Genomic DNA, 20254 nt, shown 5'->3' on the forward strand with positions numbered 1-20254 from the left:
AGTGGCTTGAGTGGTTTCCATGTTTGGTCATGGAATTTGAACAGGATTTCCGAACCAGGTTAAAATAAATAAAAATTACAATGAAAACTGAAATTAGGAAACTCACTGATCAATAAATATATTACTTTCATTGTCATCATCATAGTTTATTCACAATGTGAAAAGGGAAAAGAATATTAAAAATTAAATATTGAAAATTATGGTCTTCCAAGTCTCTCTATCTTGAGCTAACTGGTAGATATCAGATGGAGTTTTACAATTCAGCCTACTGATGTTTCACATATGTATTGCCAAAATTGTTTGCATGGTTTTCCTCTACTGCGATTGCCATCTTCTGGTTTGTACAGGATGAGGGATTCCAAAAAGGGTGAGACTTCAGTATGTCTGAGTTGATGCCCAAGCTGTGTGAGCTGTAGTTTTTTGACAATATTGACAAGTGGTTCTTGCTTAGCCAGGTTTAGCACAGCAGAGTTAGTAACATGGTCAGTCTAAGTGTATCCAAGGATCAGTCTGAGACATGTAGTTCCAAAAGAGTTAATTAGATCTGTAGTTTTTTTGGTGCTTGTTGTCCAGGTTTGAGAGCCATACAAGAAAATGGATCTACTGGTTGCATGGTATAGTCTTAATTTTGTCTTTAATGATATTAATGATAATTTCCAGATGGCATGGAGTTTGTTATGGAAGACTAGAGCCAGCTGTTTACGTTTTCTAATATTATTTTCTGTACTGCTGATGTACAATCCAAGGTATTGAAAGTCCTTTACTCTTTCTAAGGGTTTAGGTTTATTGTTGGTATGAAGAATCAAGTTTTCACAACCTATTGAGAATACTTTGGACTTTTGGATGTTGATCTGCAGACCAATACGTTTAGCCAGTGCCTCTAGTAGATTGAGATGTTTTGTGCATTTCTTGGTTCTGTATCAATAAGTACAACATCGTCAGCAAAGCTAAGATCAGTTATTTGCATGGCGTGGGTGGATGTTCTGATGTTAAAACCAAAATCTTTTGTGTTGATAGTGCAAAAGATGTAGTCCAAACATACTAAAAACAAATAAGGTGCTAGTACATCACCTTGCAGGACTCCTGTTGTCACCAGAAAGGATTCAGATGTTTCTGTTTTAAAGATTACTGTAGCATTGTAATCTTTATAAGGTGCTGAGATTGCTTGTATGAGTTTTGAGGGTACACCATAGAAGCTGAGTATTTTAAACATTGCTTCTCTATTAATGGGGTCAAAGGCTTTTTTGAAGTCTATAAAGGTTAAAATAAGCAATAAATTTTTATCGCATGAACCTTCTATGATTCTTCTGATGCAATGTATCTGTTCTACTGCACGTCGTTTTTTTAGAAATCCAGCTTGGTTTTTTCTTAAAATGGTGTTAAGTAAGGTTCTGTTCCCTTGAGTATCATCCTATTGTATATTTTAACTGTGGTGATAGCAAAGTAATACCTCTATAGTTATCCATTCTATTAAGACTGCCCTTTTTAGGTACAGGAACAATAAGGCCTTGTTTCCATTGTTGAGTATTATCCCAGTGTTTAAAGCTTGATTCATTATGGCAAGGAGATTGGAATATATATATTATACCCAGCATTTTTAAAAGCTTCTGCTGATTCCATCAATCCCTGGGGACTTTGTTTGATCTATTGCTATTTTTAGTTCCTTTTCGGTGAAGTCTTCACAATTTATTGGTAGAGCGGTGATTAGATGCAGGTCCGCTAGCCGACTTGAATGTTGGGGATTATCAACATTGAGTAATTCTTGAAAGTAGTCTCTCCATTCTTTCATCAAGTTCAAATTTACTGATAGCCATGTACCATTTTTGTCATGTGTGACAATATTTCCACTTCTTTTTTGTTTTATGGTGACAGATATAATTTATCATTTGAAAAGTGTTTCTAGTATCCCCAGTGTTACACCCTGATACCTTCACTATGTGGAATGTTCAGTTATCATGGTGTAACATGAAGAGAAAATTAAATAAAAACTCTGTATAAAAGCGAATACATAAATTATTTAAAGAAAGAAAAATATTCTTGCATCCAAGTAAAATATATAACAAAAAAGTGTTTGTTGAACTAACTAATAAAAGAAGGAATGTATTACAGTTGTGATATAAAAAAATTAGCTAAGCAAGACAGAAAGGATTAGTCATAAGAAATTGTATGTGAGAGGCTAGAGATTAAAATATTAAGTAAATTCATAGAAAAATTTTGGAAGGGGGATTAATTTAGAGGCTAGCAAAAGAAAAACAATAGACTATCACTCAGGGTCGATTCCCAGATTTGAGACATCGTCACGGGCTCGCCGACCAAAGGATGTTTGGCAGAAAAACGCCACCCTAATTGGTCGGTAAAGTCGAATCAAGTAAGGGGCGGAGAAAAGAAATTAAAGAAGGTGCCGTTAGGAGTCAAGGTATAAAAAGGTTAGAAATGCCCCCCACAAGGCTTTTTTCCTGGATAGTTTTTTCACGAGCTCCTTCGTATAGGTATTCACATGGTTTTCCTGAGTGGCGGGATTGGAGTGAATTGAGTGAATAGAGTGAATTGATCATATATGTCCATGTGCTACAACATATAGCGTATATTCAGACTAATACAGGGTTAACTAAGGTGTTAATTAGATCTGGGATTATACATAGGATTGTATGTGTTGAATTTGTTATGGCGGCATGATCGTAATACCCATAGGATCTTAGCCAAATACTTGTGATTAGCTAATGTTATTTTGTAAATATTTTCTTAGTATTAAATTGAATTATATTAGAAATTGAATTGTACCATACTAATGAGTTTAATAAATTTAATAATAATAATTAAATTTATTATTTATTCAATAATAAATTTTTGATAAAAACAGTTGCCTGAAATTGCTGCCCAATGCACCACTTGAAAAACGTATGATCCTAATCATGCGGGAAATTAATATGTAAAAAAACGAGATAAAGTGTCACGACTGCAATATTGTTTCACATTCAGACATATTTTAGTAATTGCTCCTTGTTTTTGTATTTAATATCTCAAACTAAATGTCCCAAAAGGCGCAGTATAATATAAATATTAGGGACACTAAGGGGAGAAATAGCTTAAATATTTGTATTTTGGGGTGATATCTCGTACATAGATAAAAGCTGATTATAGATAAGCAGAATTTCACTAGATAGAATGATAATCATAAATTGGGACACAACACCAGTTTTATTATCATTTTCAAGTTCCTTGCAGTATTTATTTATTTGATTTTCTTTTGTCTCTGATCATTAGTTCATTGACCTTGTTATTTAAAATGTCTGGTTTATCTTCATTTATTTCATTCCTGTTTAAGTGGTAGAGTTTCCTTGCTTTATTTCTTTCATCTATATATTTTTCAGTTTCAGGGATAATTCCCCCCCCCCCCCCCCCCCCCCCGAGTGTTTTTTTTTTGTTGCTGTTTCCAAGAATTTTGTTGGATGTTATGTTTATTGCTTCAATGATACCCTTATACTTTTCATTAACTGGATCTTTAAGAATGTTTTTCATATTGTCTTCTAATGTGCTGTGGAAAGATGCTACAATTTGTGGGTTATTTAGTTTTCAATAATGTTTTTTCTGATTATTCTGTGATCAGAGTTTAGTTCAACCATATTATATGCTCGACAGTTCTTGATTGATCTGATCCACTTTCCAATGATTAGGATGTGAAAAGTTCTATTTGGGAATGAGAACCATTTGGATGTTCCTAGGTCCATAGTCTTTCTTTTGGATGTGGAAATTTGGTTTGGGTGATTACCATGTTATGGCTATTGCTGAAGTTCATAAGAGCATGTCCATTGTTATTTGTAGTTTCATGATAAGTATATTTATTCACATTTTTAGTAGTACTAGCAATGTCTTTACCAATTTGGGGATTAAAATCATCACCAGTGAGTGTGACGTGAACTGGGATGTTCATGACAGTTTCAGAAAGATCTTTATAATAGGTGTCTTTGTCTTTTAGTGGAGCACATTCTGTAGAAGCATATACTTTCATTGTATAAGAATGAAAATATAATTAAAATCTAAACAAATAATACATAAATACATAAACTATATTTTGTGAAATTTATCTTGCAATGCATTTACTTTTCATATATTGCTATCAGTATCATTTCAATTTTCTAGTGTATGTTTTCAGTGAATTTTTTCCATGATGAATAGTTCCTGTGATGAATTTTCCCCCGCAATGAATTGCCCATGAACCACTTGCTTCCTACAAACTTTTTGCTTTCATTTCAAGACCACTTCTTTAACATCTTGTGTCCACCATGGTGTTCATATTTTTCTATCCTTACAGACAATTTCACCCCATACCTTCCTAGCTGAATCAATCAATTTTGTACAGAGTTTGCCACCGAGACTCCAAGGTTTGGTTCTTGTTTTCAAACTGTTTCCACTTTTCTTCAATAATGTTTGTATAGTTCAGTCTACAGTTTACCTGTAAAAGCAGATGAACTTTAATTCTTTTTAAAACTTTCTTACTGTTCTTTTCAATGAGATAATTATTTTTATCCTACTTAGAACTAAGTGATGATCACTTCCAATTTCAAATCCTCTCTACACACTTGTTTGTACCTTGAATCAACACAAACATATCACTATCAACAATGACAGTCTGTTTCTTATTTCTTGTCTTTTCTCCATGTGAACTTGTGTACATCTTAGTGTTGGAACATGGTATTAGTGATGACTAGTCCATGTCCTGAACAGAAGTCTAGCAAATACTTGCCATTATTATTAGCTTTGTCCTTTTCTTCAAATTTTCCCTAAACGTTCCTATATACCTGGTAAGATTCATTTCCTACTCTGCTGTTGAAATCTTCAACAAGGACCTCATTTTCTTTGTCAGCTGCCTGGTCTAATGACTCGAAAAATCCTTCCACTTTTTCCTTACCTTCTGTGGGACTATAGGCACAAATTCCAATCAAGAAGTTTATCTTCATGTTTGGTGTTTAATACTATTGCTATTCCCTCCTTTCCTTGATTGAATATAACATCCTACACTAAATGATAAGTAAGAACATGAAAAATAGATATCAGGAAGGTGGCAAAAAATTCTTGTGGCTATTGAAATAACTTAGAAATGAAGAAAAGAGTACTGTAAAAGGAATGAAAAATGATAATGGTAACATGAAAACTAAAGATACAGATACTTTGGATTAATTCCTTTGAAAGGCTGTTAAATGAAACAAACAGAGAACAGCAGTACAAAATATTCAAGAGGAATGCAAACAGGAGTACAAATCAATACTTGAGGTTATCAAAGGCCTAAAATGTGGAAGATGGAGTAGATGATATTTGACCATTTCTGTTCAAATATCAGAAGATATTTGACCATTGGAGATATTTTATATCAGGAGATATAAAATTTCTGTGGTGGCAACACTGCATAATTCAGAAGGCCTTGAATTCCAGATGACTGGAGTAGATCTCTGAAAAATGGGAATAAAGCTGAATGTGAGAATTACAGAGGAATTTATATAATAAGAATTCTGGGAAAGATTTATGCTAGCATACTTGAGAAGAAGAAGCTGAGAAAATTCAAATGAAATTTGGAGAAAAACAAGTTAGCTTCATGTCAAATACAGGTTGTTAAATCATATTTTCACTTTAAGACATCTTCTTTAGCTAGCTGAACCTCTAAGGTTCTTAGCTGCATGCACCAGTTTCTTCCTAAGACATATAATTAGGAATTCATGAGAATAAAACAAGGATCCATACTTAAAGTTTGTAGATCTTGAAAAGGTATATGCAAAAAAAGATGGGTACCAAGAGAAAAGCTGCTCAAAATGATACAATTATATGGTGTAAATGTAACATTATGTGTAAATGGAACTAAAATACAGTCTATATTTTAGTTGTTGAGCAGTTTGAAGAAGTGCAGAAAATGGTTTGATGTTAAATCACAAGACACACAGGGTTGAACATTATCTCCACTGTTATTCATCATTTATAAGGATCATCCTATGGAGAAAAGTGCATTAAATCCGATATCAAAATTGGAGATAATAATCTCAGTTCTTTACTTTATGCAGATGATGTTATATAATCTAACTAAATCCAGTACAAGTCTTCAGGATTCCTAAATAAATAAATGCTGTAAGAAATCTGATATGAATATCAGTAGTAAAAAAGCCTATCAAAATAGGCAACACCTTTGAAAACATTCACTGCATCCATCCTGAATGGAGAACCTATAGAACAAGTAAACCTTTCCAGCTCTTTAGTCATAATTTAGTGATGATGGCAAATTAAACAGAATTAGCAAAGATGGAATGGTAGAAAGTCAGCTGAATAAATTTATAAAGAATAAAAGAGAAATTATTAAAAACTCTAAATTAGCTGTACACAAGACAGGGTTCAAATAAATTTTCACTTATGGATCTGAGAGTTTGGTTAAAAATAAAACAACTGATCAAAACTGGAGACCACATATATGATAGTTCTCAGAAAGATTAAAGGAGTGTACAAATGCATCAACAGGAGAATCGTTTTTTTTAATGTGTAGTTCAAACCCATGAAAGGTTATTATAAACCTACTGGGGGGGGGGCCTCTACATTTTCTCCTTAATCACTTACCCACACATGGCAATGCAGTGTTCTAAATCCTATGACCTTTCATGTGTGAGGTCAACATAAAAAAAAAAATTAAAACTAGTTATCATTTAATTATATATATATGTTACCGCTAAAGTGCGAAAACCATTAATGTGCACATTACCTAGCTAATCTGCAGATTAACTGATTTGCTCCATTAACGTGCGGAATCAAGAGTTTTCCGTATTTTACCTAGGTAATGTGCACATTAACGGCTTCCGTATCGTTAAAGTTCAAAAGTTTGTTTCTCTCATTTCCTTTCCCTACTCCTTCCCCCCTCTCCCTCCACTTTTAGTTTGGTTTTTTAATAAGTAAACATAATTTTATCATGTTTTTTTCCTTAATTGTAATAATATTTTAAACCGTTTGATTCCTTGTATTATATTAATTGATTGATGATTGATTCTATCAACTAATTTGTTGATTTTTGATTGTATTAACTTGATTCTTTAGATATCGAAAAATAAATAAATAACATTATGTTAATTTAAGCATACAGAAACGTTGCTGTTGTTCCAGCAAAGATCTTATTTTCACTTTAACGAGTGCCTAGTAGGTAATGTGCAGATTACCTAGGTAATTTGAGAAATGAAACAATTTTCTGCACATTAACGGATCACCATAGTTAATCTGCACAATACCTAGATAACCTGCAGAATAACTGATTTCTGCACTTTAGCGGTAACATATACATATATATACACAAATATACACACATACTGACCTTGCCAATAACAACAGGATACTCTAACTTGGAATCTAGATTGTAGAACATACCACCAATTTCTCTAACAGCAATCCAGTGTTTTCGATTAAGAGGCAAGGAAAGAAAACCAAACTTCATCTCACTGGGAATGTTCAGAATAAGGCCAACAATTTTAGAAAAATCCACACAACTTGGATCTCTACAATGAAATGAAATAATATATATATATAATGAATTAATTTATAAATACAACACATTTCAGCATTACAATAAGGTATAATTTTGGAATAAAGTACCTGTAAGAAATACAAGGGGGGGGGGGCAGAAAAGTTCTGATAAACACCTAGAACAAAAATGATATTAAAGTAACTGATATAACCATAAAAAAGAACTTAAAACCCTTTAACCCCATGTTCCATCAAATTGTAATAATTTGTTCTTTTTCTTTTAGAATATATATATAAGAAGACAGGTCAGAGGTTTTGAAGAAATTCAAAGATGCAAAAGTGTGGGCCATCATCAAGTTTTCCATGCTGTAAGAAAAGTTTGCAACTGAAATTCACCAAACTTTGTGTGAGACTTTATTGATTTGTATTGTGACTGTTGATGAAACATGGCTTCATCAACATGACCCAAAGACCAAACAACAGTCGATACAGTTGAGACAAAGTTGTTGAAAGTTTTCCCACTTGGTTATACTATAAATTAAAGAATACAAGAAATTATACTGCTCAAAACAATTAGAGGATAGTGGCTTTAGCAATAAAGAGAGGGCATGAAGCAGACAAGATGATAGTTATGGTGGGTACGAATGACCTGAGAGGTAGTATAAATCGGGTAGGAAAAGATTTAAGAACATTATTAGATATTGTGAAGAGGAAAAGTGTCAATGGGAGAATAGTGTGTGTGCTGCCTCGTTTTGACAATTACGAGTTAAGTAGACGAGCAATGATAATGAATGATATGATTGCAAGAATGTGCAGAAAAAGAGGTCTGGTGTTTGTTGATGTTTGGAGTGTGTTTGAAGGAAAAAGGCAGTTGTATGCTAGAGATGGACTGCATCTTAACATGGAAGGACATAAGCGATTGAAGAAGTTATTGTTTTCTGAACAGGTTGAAGTTATTGGGCAGGGAAACTAATATTGAAAAGGTTGAGTGTAAGAGAGAGAAACTTTAGCACCGATCGTGTATTTATTGATCCTTATAGGCTGAATAAATTGCAGAAGAGAGGGGATAAAAATCGGCATAGGACTATGGTAGTTAGTGACTTATATTTCAGTTCTAAAGCCGGTACAAGATCTAGAGGGAATCTGCAATTTTTGTATACCAATGCTAGAAGCATTCGAAATAAGAGAGAAGAATTTTTGGCATTAGTCAGTGAAATCTCACCAAAAGTTGTAGGCATTAGCGAAACTTGGCTGTCAGCAGAAGATGTGGTCACTGGAATTGAATGTGATGGGTACAGTATTTTCAGGGAGGATAGAGAAGATAGAACAGGGGGAGGAGTACTGTTGATGATAGCTGATGTGTTGCAGCCAAAGAAAGTAGTATATCATGATGATAGACATGTGAATGAGAGTTCATTTGAGGCAGTCTGGTGCGAAATAGTGACCAACGCAACCAAATATACAGTTGGATGCTGCTATAGGCCAGGGAGTACGGGGGGAGATATTGAATTCATGCATCAGCAACTTAGTGCAATGAGTGAAGGCTTAGTGATTATTATGGGGGATTTTAATTATGGTGATATCAATTGGAAGGAGGAAATATCACGTAGCAAAAAGGAAATGGAGTTCATACATCTTCTACGAGATAATTACTTGAAACAGCACGTAACTGAAGGGACACGTGGTGTGAGAGTGTTGGACCTGGTTATTGGTTCAGAGGTTATATGCATAAGTAAGGTGTACTCGTTACCTCCAGTTGGTGAAAGCGATCATGTGGTATTGACTTGGGAGGTTGCAAAATCTGTGGATTTTTCTATTAAGAAGGGGTATGTACGGAACTACAGGTTAGGCAATTATAACAAGCTTCGGAGTGAGCTTGCAGCCATCCCATGGCAGAACATATTGCAAGGGAAAGATGTTAGCAGTGCTTGGGATAAAATCAGCGGGTATCTGAGGAAAGCAATATCAGATTGTGTCCCCATGGTTAGGAGGTCAAACAAGGCAGGCATTAGATGGATGAGCAGTAGTATCAAGCTTGAACTGCAAAAAAAGAAAATGTTATGGAGAATTTACAAGGAGAAAGGCAATCAGGACACCCATGAGCAGTACAAGGCTCAAGCTAGGAAGGTTACCAGCATAGTAAGAAAAGCTAAATCAGATTATGAGAAGACCTTAGCCAAAGAGATCAAGGGTAATCCCAAAGAGTTCTTCCGCTATGTGGCAAGTAAGAGGAAGAATGACTTCGGAAGGATAACCTTAGTGGGTGCTGATGGTATTGAGGTGACAAAATCAGATGTAATAGTCGAGTTACTGAGTGATCACTTTTCAAAAGTCTATCACCCAAGTGAGGATATCTCTATACCTATAGCAATACTTAATGTGAGAATTGAAGCTAAAGAATCAGAGGTATTAAATATATTGCAAAACTTAAATGCAAACACTGCGGTAGGCTTAGATGGAATATCAGCTCGGGTGTTGCGTGAATGTGCAAATGAATTGTCAACCCCTCTTACCTGGATATTTAACTTAAGTTTGAACTCTGGTATGGTCCCTAGGGAGTGGAAGTTAGGCAAAGTGGTTCCTTTGCATAAGGGTGGCTCTAAAACTGCGGTATTGAATTACAGACCAATCACCATCTCAGGAGTAGTGGTAAAAGTATTGGAAAAGTTGGTTAAAGACAAAATTCAAGAATGGGTGGATCAGGATATGATACGCTATAGAGGCCAACATGGTTTTGTTAAAGGTAGATCCTGCCTTAGCAATCTATTAACTATTCATAATAGAATAACATCTGAGTTGGACAAAGGAACTGGCTACACAGTGGTATTTCTGGATTTTGCTAAGGCTTTTGACAGGATACCCCATAGAACACTGTTACACAAATTGGAGCAGATGGGAATGGATATTAAATTGGTGATATGGATAGGAGAATGGCTCAGGGAGAGATACCATAAGGTGGTGTATGGAGGAGCCGAGTCCAGAATGAGGCAGGTGACCAGTGGTGTGCCTCAGGGCTCTGTGCTTGGGCCAATGTTGTTTAATTTGTATATAAATGATATAGGAAACGGCTTAAAGGGAGATATTCAGTTGTTTGCTGATGATGCAAAGTTGTGTAATGCAATAAAAAATCAAGCCGATGTTGAAAGTTTGCAGGAGGATTTAAATAAGCTGGTAAAATGGGCAAAAGAAAATGGATGTCAGTTCAATGTGGAAAAGTGTAAAGTCATGCATTTTGGGATTAAAAGATTACCAGCTGTGTACTACATCGATGGAAAGGTACTCCAAGAGATTGATGAGGCTAGGGACTTAGGGGTATTGGTAGATAGGGAGATGAAGTTCAGAGGACACATTGCTAAGGTGTCCAAGATTGCACATAGGATTACTTGGTTGTTGAGGAACACACTGACATCCAGAGATAAAGAGGTTATTATTCCCCTTTATAAAACATTGATACTTCCACATTTGGATTACTGTGCTCAGGTCTGGTCACCTGGATTACTTGGAGATGAGGAGGCTGTGGAGAGGGTTCAGAGAAGAGTGACCAAGTTGGTGAGTGATATAAAAAAATGCTCCCTACATTGATAGATTGAGAGCTTGAGGATTGCAGAGATTGGTTGATAGGCGAAGAAGAGGGGATATGATAGAAACATTCGAATTACTAAAAGGTTTTTATAGGATTGATGCAGGGGAAATGTTTCAGCTGTGTGATAGTGATGGAAGAACAAGAGGTCATCTCTGGAAATTAAAGAAGAGTGTGGTTAACAAAGGTGTCAGAACAAGGTTTTTTGCCTGGAGGGTGGTGAATGAGTGGAATTCATTGCCTGACTTAGTTGTGAGCTCTTCGTCTGTAAATGAATTCAAGAAGAGATATGACAGATATTGTTTTGCTAGTTTGGGTCTCCCACGATGAGTCTACTGACTCCATGGAGATACCCGTAATAATAATAATAATAATAATTATAATAATTATAAATTTATGCAAATAATTATAATTATTGGGTACTTTATACAAGATAGGGTGTAATTGATGAGATATTGTTTAAATAATCGATATTTATTACAAATTATACATTTTAGCAATTATACATTTTTTAGCATGGGGTGCTTAAGGGTCAAAGGTGTATAACTGAGAGGAGACCTCCACATAGCCTTTAAAGGAATGCAGAGAACCGACCAGGATTTCTGACCTAATGTCCAATCCTCACCTTCTCGTGGTGCACCCTGTTGGGTATCTACTTTGTTACTGAACGAACGAGGATGGGCTGGCAATTTGGGATTTAGCCGACCAAACTGTATTCTTATTGGTTAAACCAAAATAAAAAATGATGGTACAACATGACAAAATTTCATGCCGGCTGGGACGTCTCCCGGTTAAACAAGGCCCCCATTGTTTTCGCCAGGGAACCAGGGCGAACAGCGAAAAGTCAGCTACTGGAACAAATCTGAAAACAAACCCCAACTCAACATCACCAGAGTTAAAGATCGGTACTATCAACGTAAGAAGCCTGAATGGCAAAGAAATGGAGCTAGCTGAGGAATTAGATAAGTACCATATCGACATAATAGGGGTGACTGAAACAAAAAAGACCAAAACTGGTGAGATCTTTCTGAGCAATAAATACAAAATGTTATATTCAGGCAATGACAATCAAGGAAAAGAAGGAGTAGCCATAGTATTCAACACAAAATATGAGGCTAATCCTCTTGAATGGCAGTCAGTCTCAAGTAGAGTAATGTGGGCAAACATGAGAATGGGGAACTGGACAATGAGACTTATTTGTGCCTATGGTCCCACAGAAGGTTCTACTAAGGTAGAAGTGGAGGAATTTTTTGAGGCTTTAGAAAAAGCAACTGACACAATGAAAAAGGAAAAGTTGGTCCTTGTTGGGGATCTAAATAGCAGAGTAGGAAATGATTGTGAGACATACAAAAATATTTTGGGAAAATTTGGAGAAAAGAGCAAACTAATAATAATGACAAATATCTGTTGGATTTCTTCTCAGGACATGGACTGGTTATTACTAACACCATGTTCCAACATAAAAATGTGCACAAATTCACATGGAGAGAAGAGGCTAGGAATAAGAAAAGTCTCATTGACTATGTTATTGTTGATAGTGATGTTTTTTCCGTGGTGCAGGACACCAGAGTGTACAGAGGATTTGAAATTGGAAGTGATCACTATTTAGTCTTGAGCAGGATAAAATTGAATTTCATATTGAAAAGAATAACATGTAAGAAAGTTTTAAAGCGAATAAAAGTTGAGCAGCTCTCAGATGTGAACTGTAGACTAAAATACAGAAAGATTATTGAAAAGGAAATGAAAGAGTTTGAGAACAGGAATCAAACCTTGGAGATTCAGTGGCAAACTCTGAAGAAAACATTGATTGATTCTGCCATAGAGGCATGTGGTGAGGTTGTGTGCAAGGATAAAAAAAATCAGAACTCCCTGGTGGACACAGGAAGTTAAAGAGGCAGTGAAGGAAAAGAAGAAAGCATATCAAAAGTTCGTGGCAAATAAGTCAGCTTTTACTCTTACAGAATACAGAAACAAATGTAAGAAAGCTAAACAGTGTGTAAAACTAGCTAAACAAAAGTCATGGGAGGACTTTGGCAAGGATATAGAAAATAAATATCAAGAAGGTGGCAAAATATTCTGGAGGTTGTTGAAGAAGCTTAGGAATGGAGGAAAGAGTGCTGTAAAAGGAGTTAGAGATGATAAAGGTGACATGAAAACATGAGAAAAAGATATCCTTGAAGTATGGAGTAATTACTTTGAAAAACTGCTAAATGAAACAAGCAGTGATGACAGCACAGTGATAAAAAACACTGACCAGGCATGCAGTCAGGAATACATATCCATACTTGAAGTAGAAAAAGCCATCAAACACTTTAAATGTGGAAAGGCAGCAGGAGTAGATGATATTCAACCAGAAATGCTGAAGTATGGTGGTATAAAAGTCTTTCAGTGGCTGCACTGCATAGTTCAGAAAGCCTGGACAGAGGGACAAATTCCCGATGATTGGAGCAGAGCTCTCATAGTACCCATATATAAAAAGGGAAATAAAACTGAATGTGAGAATTACAGAGGTATTTCCCTACTGAGTGTTCCTGGCAAGATCTATGCAAGTATACTTGAGAAACGGTTGAGAAGAATTGTGGAAGATAAGCTTGGTGAAGAACAAGTTGGATTCTGGCCAAATAGAGGCTGTCAGGATCAGATCTTCACTTTACGACAAATAGTCGAGAAATCATGGGAATATAACAAAGATCTGTATTTAAGTTTTGTCGATTTGGAAAAGGCATATGGCAAGGTGCCAAGAGAGAAGCTATTCAATATGCTAGTTATATGGCGTCAATGGGGCATTATATCAAGCAATACTTAGTCTTTATTTGAGTTGTAAGTCAGCTGTTAGAATTGAAGGAAGTACAGGAAGATGGTTTAATGTTAAATCTGGTGTGAGACAAGGATGTACATTATCCCCTCTGTTATTCATTATCTATATGGATCACATTATGAAGGAATGTGGTATTAAACCTGATATCAAAATTGGAGATGTTAATGTCAGCTCTTTGCTTTTTGCGGATGATGTTATACTTCTAAATAAATCCGCTACAAGTCTGCAAGATTCTCTGACTAAATTGAATAGCTGTTGTAATAGATATGGTATGAAGGTCAGCAATAAAAAGACAAATACAATGAAAATAGGCAGAATCATTGAAAATGTCAACTGTGTTGTGAATGGAGAACCTGTGGAACAAGTAAAACATTTCAGCTACTTAGGCACGATTTTTACTGAAGATGGTAAATTAAATATAGAAATAGACAACAGAATCAGTGAAGCTCGTATGGTGGGAAGTCAATTGAATAAATTCATATGGAATAAGTCGGAACACTAAATTAGCTGTATACAAGACAGTGTTCAAACCAGTTTTAACTTATGGATCTGAGAGCTGGGTCAGAAGTAAAACACTTGACCAAAGACTAGAGACCGCAGATATGAGAGTCCTGAGAAAGATTAGAGGCTTGAACAGATGGCATCAATGGCAATATCATATTAAAAATGAGGATATTAATAAAGAACTTGACATTGTCAGCATCCAGGAATGTGTTAGCAGAGCTAATCTCAGGTGGTATGGTCACTTAAATAGAATGGGAGAGGAAAGATTAGCAAAACAAGTGTTCTCTGCCAGGTTGGCAGGAAAACGACCCAGAGGAAGACCAAGATATAGGTGAATTGATACGGTACAAAGTGCCTTAGACGATAGAAATATAAGATCTGATAACGTTGGAGTCTTGACAAGTAACAGACTGATTTGGAGGAAAATTGTAGATAGGAAGTTAGTAATGATGTAATTTTTTCATGTAGTACTGTCATATCCTGTATACCCCTTGAGGGTACATGGCAGGAATTTGATGATGATGATGATGATGATGACATTTTAGCATGAAATAATTTTAATAAGAATAACAACGAGAATATCCCCTAATTGTTTTGAGCAGTATACTTGGTTTTAATCCTTTATCCAAGTGTAAACAAACAAGTTTGTGCCTGAACTATAATCAGAACTGGGACGACTCATAAAAAAGCTAATGACTCCACATCACTTACTTTACTATCCCATAATGCAAAGCACATTTCCTTGCAGACATGTATAATGCTATACATTATGGGAAGGATGTCACTACTCAGACTGGTTTTGACCTTTATTGAGGTCTCATCAGTGAGAGCCAGACACAGAAGTAATACTAAGGCTGAAGTAATGCAGAAGTCATATTTTCATACATAAGTAGCCAAAAGGTGTCGCACCTCATTATTAAAATACTCTGGATTAGAGAAAGTTGTTGGAAGTTTTTCCACTTGGTTATAGTATAAATTAAATATACCAAGAAGATGTGCTTTGCATTATGAGAAACAAAGGCAAGTGATTTGAAGTCATTAGCTTTTTTATACTAGTTGCCCCAGTCCTGAAAATACTTCAGGTGCAAACTTGTTTGCTTACACTTGGATAAAGGATTAAACCAAGTATATAATTTCTTGGTACCTTTAATTTATCGAGACACAAAGGTTCTCCATTACCAAAGAAGTTACGAACCCAAAAGTCAGCAAGGAAGGTTCTTGCCATTGTCCTTTGGGATATGGATGGTGTAATCCTTACCAAGCACCTCAAAATTGGTGAAATTGTTACAGCAGTAGTTTATTCAATAGCTCTGAAGGAACTGAAGAAGGCACTGAAGTAAAAACGCTGCTGGAACTGAACAGAAGTGTGCTGCTTTTGCAGGACAATGCACCTGCTTATGAAACCAACAGACAAAACACAACTTGGGCTTTCAATGTCGACCTCATCCACCCTATTTGCCAGACCTGGCTCCATCTGACTATTTCATTTTCCCAAATTTAAAGAAATACTTGAAGGGAACAAAATTTACCACAAATGATAAAATCATATCGGATGATGATGTCATATTTAACAGAATGATGAAATATAATCTTTGATGTTTGAATAATAGACAGAATAGGGAGATTCCACAGATAAACACAAGTGAGAATTTGAAGCTTATGGATGATAGAAGTAAAACTAAGAAAATCATTACTGGAATCTGGCTAAGGAGCATGTGAGGTCCAGGGTTTTCTCATGGCATGTGGTAAGTGCAGGGAATGGGCTACTGTCATATGTTGTGTGCATTCGATAAACATGTTCCAAGAGAGAGATCATAGGTATTTAAGTACAAATGTCTTAACACATTCTCCTTCAATGATATTCCTTGAACTCCTTGCAAGAGCATTCATAATAATAATTCTTCTCTTCTGCTCATGGCATGTTGCGTTCCTCAAGGACGAATTTTTGCCATTTCTTTCTGTCTGCTGTCTTTTTATGTAGTTCTATTATGATGTTTAAGTGAATTTATTGATGTTGTCAATCCATTTCTTTCTTTGTCTTCCTCTGCTAGGCTGTCCTTCAATTCTACCATTTAATATGTTTGGTAGTCTTTTGGGGCTCAGTTGTTCTTCAGTTGCTCAGTTAAGTTCTTCTCTGACTTTTTCATTTGTTCTTCTTTCTGTTCAGTTTGTTCTATTGATTTTTCTTTGGCATTTCATTTTAAAAGCATTGAGTTTATCCATCCCCCCCCCCTTTAAGATCCAGCATTCTGAGCCATAGTAATTATGGCTCAGAATGCTGAGCCATAATTAATAATAATGATAGATACTTATATAGCTTACACATGTAGAAAAAATATAGAAATTATTTAAAAAACTGATATATTTCATAGTCCACGTGGTTAGTCTAGTGGCTGTGCACTTCACAACCAATATGTCCGGGGAAGGAGTGTCCTTGATTCTCATCGGTGACGTGAGGAGCTGAAGGATCTTCCTCAGCCATAGCCAAGTTAGCCAGTCTTGGGCGTGGAGAATAGGGTTTCCCCCCCAGTTTATCCTGGGGTTTTTCATCCCACAAAGCAGGCAAACCAGCCTTGAGAACTTAACACTACAGGACATAGGATACACCGGGGCGTAGGACTGACTACCTTATCCTGTGAACAGTTTGAGGTCCGATGATTCATAAACCCTCAACAATGCAAGGAAAAAGAAGGTATAATGAAGATGAGATGAGAGATATATTTCATTTAATGTAACATGGACATCATCAGAGAAAAAGACCAGTAACTACTTTGAAAACATGAATGCGATTACTATTAGAGTTCAAAAGAGCAACTCTGTAAAAGTTTATGCATGTATAAAAAATTATTAACAGTTAATACTAATCAAGTCAGAACAATTGCGGTTTGGAGGATTTTGTAGTATTTCATGTTTCAAGAAAAAGATGATTAAATTTAAGCCTGCTGGAATGAAGAATCTTTCTCTGATTTCAAAGAAATCTGTGCCTAGTGTCGATAACATTAGAAGCAAGGCCAGACATGTCAGATTCCAAAAATGCAATATAATATTGATTTCATAGATTCTAATCAAAGCAGAGCAGCCAGTCTGTTCAAAGTAGTAAAGATGACATGAGTGCTTGAGACCTCACCCAATAAGGAGAGAGGTAGTAATGTATCTATTTAGATGGCAAGAAAGTGCATAGATTGAATTTACAAACAATCCATGCTATTTGTTCAAAGGTTCCTTTAAAGTAGGGTATTGAAATTCTTTTCACATCAGATTGTAGTCTGGTCAATGGATGATAATTTTCTGAATGGTATTTTTTTTTGTATCCCTTAGTCATCAGATTGCTTTTAATTTAATTCATCTATAAAAAGGGAATCAGAAGAACATTTCATATGAGCTCTATGTACATAATTTCTGAATAATACCGATCTTCTGCAATGAATGATGGTGTGAGGACAAGTGAATATATCTGCCAATAAAGGTTGGCTTTTGATAAACCAAAAATTCAACAGGATCTATAGGCTTTTGAATTATTAAAGTATCCAAAAAAGGGTGGATGACTACTGGATTCACATTCAATAGTGAACTTGATATAGGAGTAAAAAGAGTATTTTTTTCCAGGAAATGAAGTAATTCTGACTCCTTGTGTTAAGGCTTAAGTACTGGGAGAAACTCATGTTAGAAGCTTAATGGATGAAACAACACTAAGAAAAGATTAAAATATTATTTAATTCTTCCAATATTTTGTCTCAGTCACTAAGTGAAACACATGGATAAAACACTAGAGCCCTAACTAGGTGAGGTGCCCTCTGTGGACACCTGTTAGCAGTGTAGAATGTAAACTGGGCTCTCAAAGTATTAGTGTTTCCCATATTTTGAGAAGTTTTATGCAACCATATTTATTTAAATTAGGATGAATTTTGAGAACAGCTGTAGATTCCAAAAATAGTCTTTCTCTTCTAAATTTACAGGAGCATGGTGGTCTTTTTGCAATGATTCTATGAGCTTGTACTTTTTGTGTTCTTCCATACACCGATGTTGGCTGATCTTCCTGTTTGTCGACAGTAGACCAACTTGCAGGAACAGGGCACTTTGTATACTCCAGGGAGTATTAAAGCTTTTGGTGGGGCTTGAAAGCCATACAGAGATTGTATTTCTTTAAGACTAGCTAGTTTTTCTGAAGTGCCTCAGACATAGGGGATAATGATAGCATTATCAAAATCTTTCTGAAGAGAAAGTTGAGGATTGGGGGAAGGTAACATGCCAATCCAATGGGAACCTTACTTTTTTCAGTATACAAGAAGCCCACCCACACAGATACATAATACATTCACAAACTTGACCATCATCTCCCCCCCTCTTCTCAACAATAGGTATCATTAATATGATTACCTATTGATATTTATTTTCTATGTTCTTGCCAAAGTCCTCCCTTTTGTTTAGCTAGTTTTACACATTGTTTAGCTTTCTTACATTTGTCTCTGTATTCTCTAAGAGCACAAGTTGACTTATTTGCCAGGAACTTTTGATATGTTTTCTTCTTTTCCTTCACTGCCTCTTTAACTTCCTGTGTCCACCATGGAGTTCTGATTTTTCTATCCTTGCAGAGAACCTCACCACATGCCTCTCTGGTTGAATCAATCAGAGTTTTCTTCAAGGCTTGCCACTGAATCTCCAAGGTTTGATTACTGTTCTCAAACTCTTTAATTTTTTCATGTTGGAGGTTTAATGGAATATTATCAGCATTAAGAAAGGATTAAAAACAATTTTAATACTTCCAATATTTCGTCTGTCACAGAGACTTCCTCAAGGATTACAAAAAAACCTTTTGTAACAACACACACACAAATATAATACAATAGTATTATATTTGTGTGTGTGTACGTGAAACTAAAGTTCTATCTAGGTGGTGTTTAGGCATTTGCAGATGGCCTAGGATGTAAAGAGGGATCTCTGATAATTAATGTTTCCCAAATTTTGGGAAGTTTAATGCAACCATATTTGTTTAAATTCAGTTGATTCCTGAGTGCAGATGCAAAGAATAGGCTTTCTTTTCTGAATTTACTATGGTGGAGCATGGTGGTTTTTTCCCAGGAGATCCTGTGGGTTGTATCCAACACATGGTCTGCAAGGCTAGATTGACCATAATTGTGATTGCAGATGTATGGCTTGTGTTCTTCTAACCAGATAGTTGCTGATCTGCTTGTCTGTCCAAAGTAAGCCAGTTTACAGGCACAAGGTAGAGTATACTCCAGGCACTGAGAGATGAGGGAGCTGGTCTAAACTTGCTACCCTTATCCTTTCTACCAAAGACCAGCTCCCTCCTCTCTCAGTGCCTGGAGTATATACTCTACCTTGTGCCTGTAAACTAGCTTACTTCGGACAGACAGGCAGATCAGCAACTATCTGGTTAGAAGAACACAAGTCATACATCTGCAATTGTTTAATTAGCCTTTTTTACATGTACTGAAGATGCCTGTGATACTCAGGCAAAAATTCTACTAATAAATAATATTTTATGTAAGTTAATTCATTATTATAATTTTAAGTAAGATATTCTCATATTTAGTGTTGAATACTATGGCTACTCCTTCTTTTCCTAGATTGTCATTGCCTGAATATAACATTTTGTATTTATTGCTCAGAAAGATCTCACCAGTTTTTGTCTTTTTTGTTTCAGTCACCCCTATTATGTCAATCTGGTACTTATCTAATTCCTCAGCTAGCTCCATTTCTTTGCCATTCAGGCTTCTTATGTTGATAGTACTGACCTTTAACTCTGGTGATGTTGAGTTGGGGTGTGTTTTAAGATTTGTCCCAGTACTTGACATTTTGCTGTTCGAATTGGTTCCCTGGAGAAAACAACGGAGGGCCTTGTTTAA

At 35.7% G+C, this 20254-nt stretch overlaps 1 protein-coding gene across 1 annotated transcript in view; it reads right to left on the reverse strand.

The window, feature by feature from the left end:
- LOC150097107 (josephin-1-like) overlaps positions 1 to 20254 on the reverse strand; it is a 116712-nt gene that overhangs the window by 13366 nt on the left and 83092 nt on the right. Inside the window, exon 4 of the mRNA XM_090406874.1 lies at positions 7337 to 7517. Within this exon, the coding sequence (XP_090263000.1) occupies positions 7337 to 7517 (181 nt within the window). The remainder of the gene's footprint in view (positions 1 to 7336; positions 7518 to 20254) is intronic.

The sequence above is a fragment of the Typopeltis vanoorti genome, chromosome 17 (genome assembly GCF_054136105.1).
Source record: "Typopeltis vanoorti isolate ZY-2024b chromosome 17, IOZ_Tvanoo_1.0, whole genome shotgun sequence".
NCBI lineage: Eukaryota > Metazoa > Arthropoda > Arachnida > Uropygi > Thelyphonidae > Typopeltis > Typopeltis vanoorti.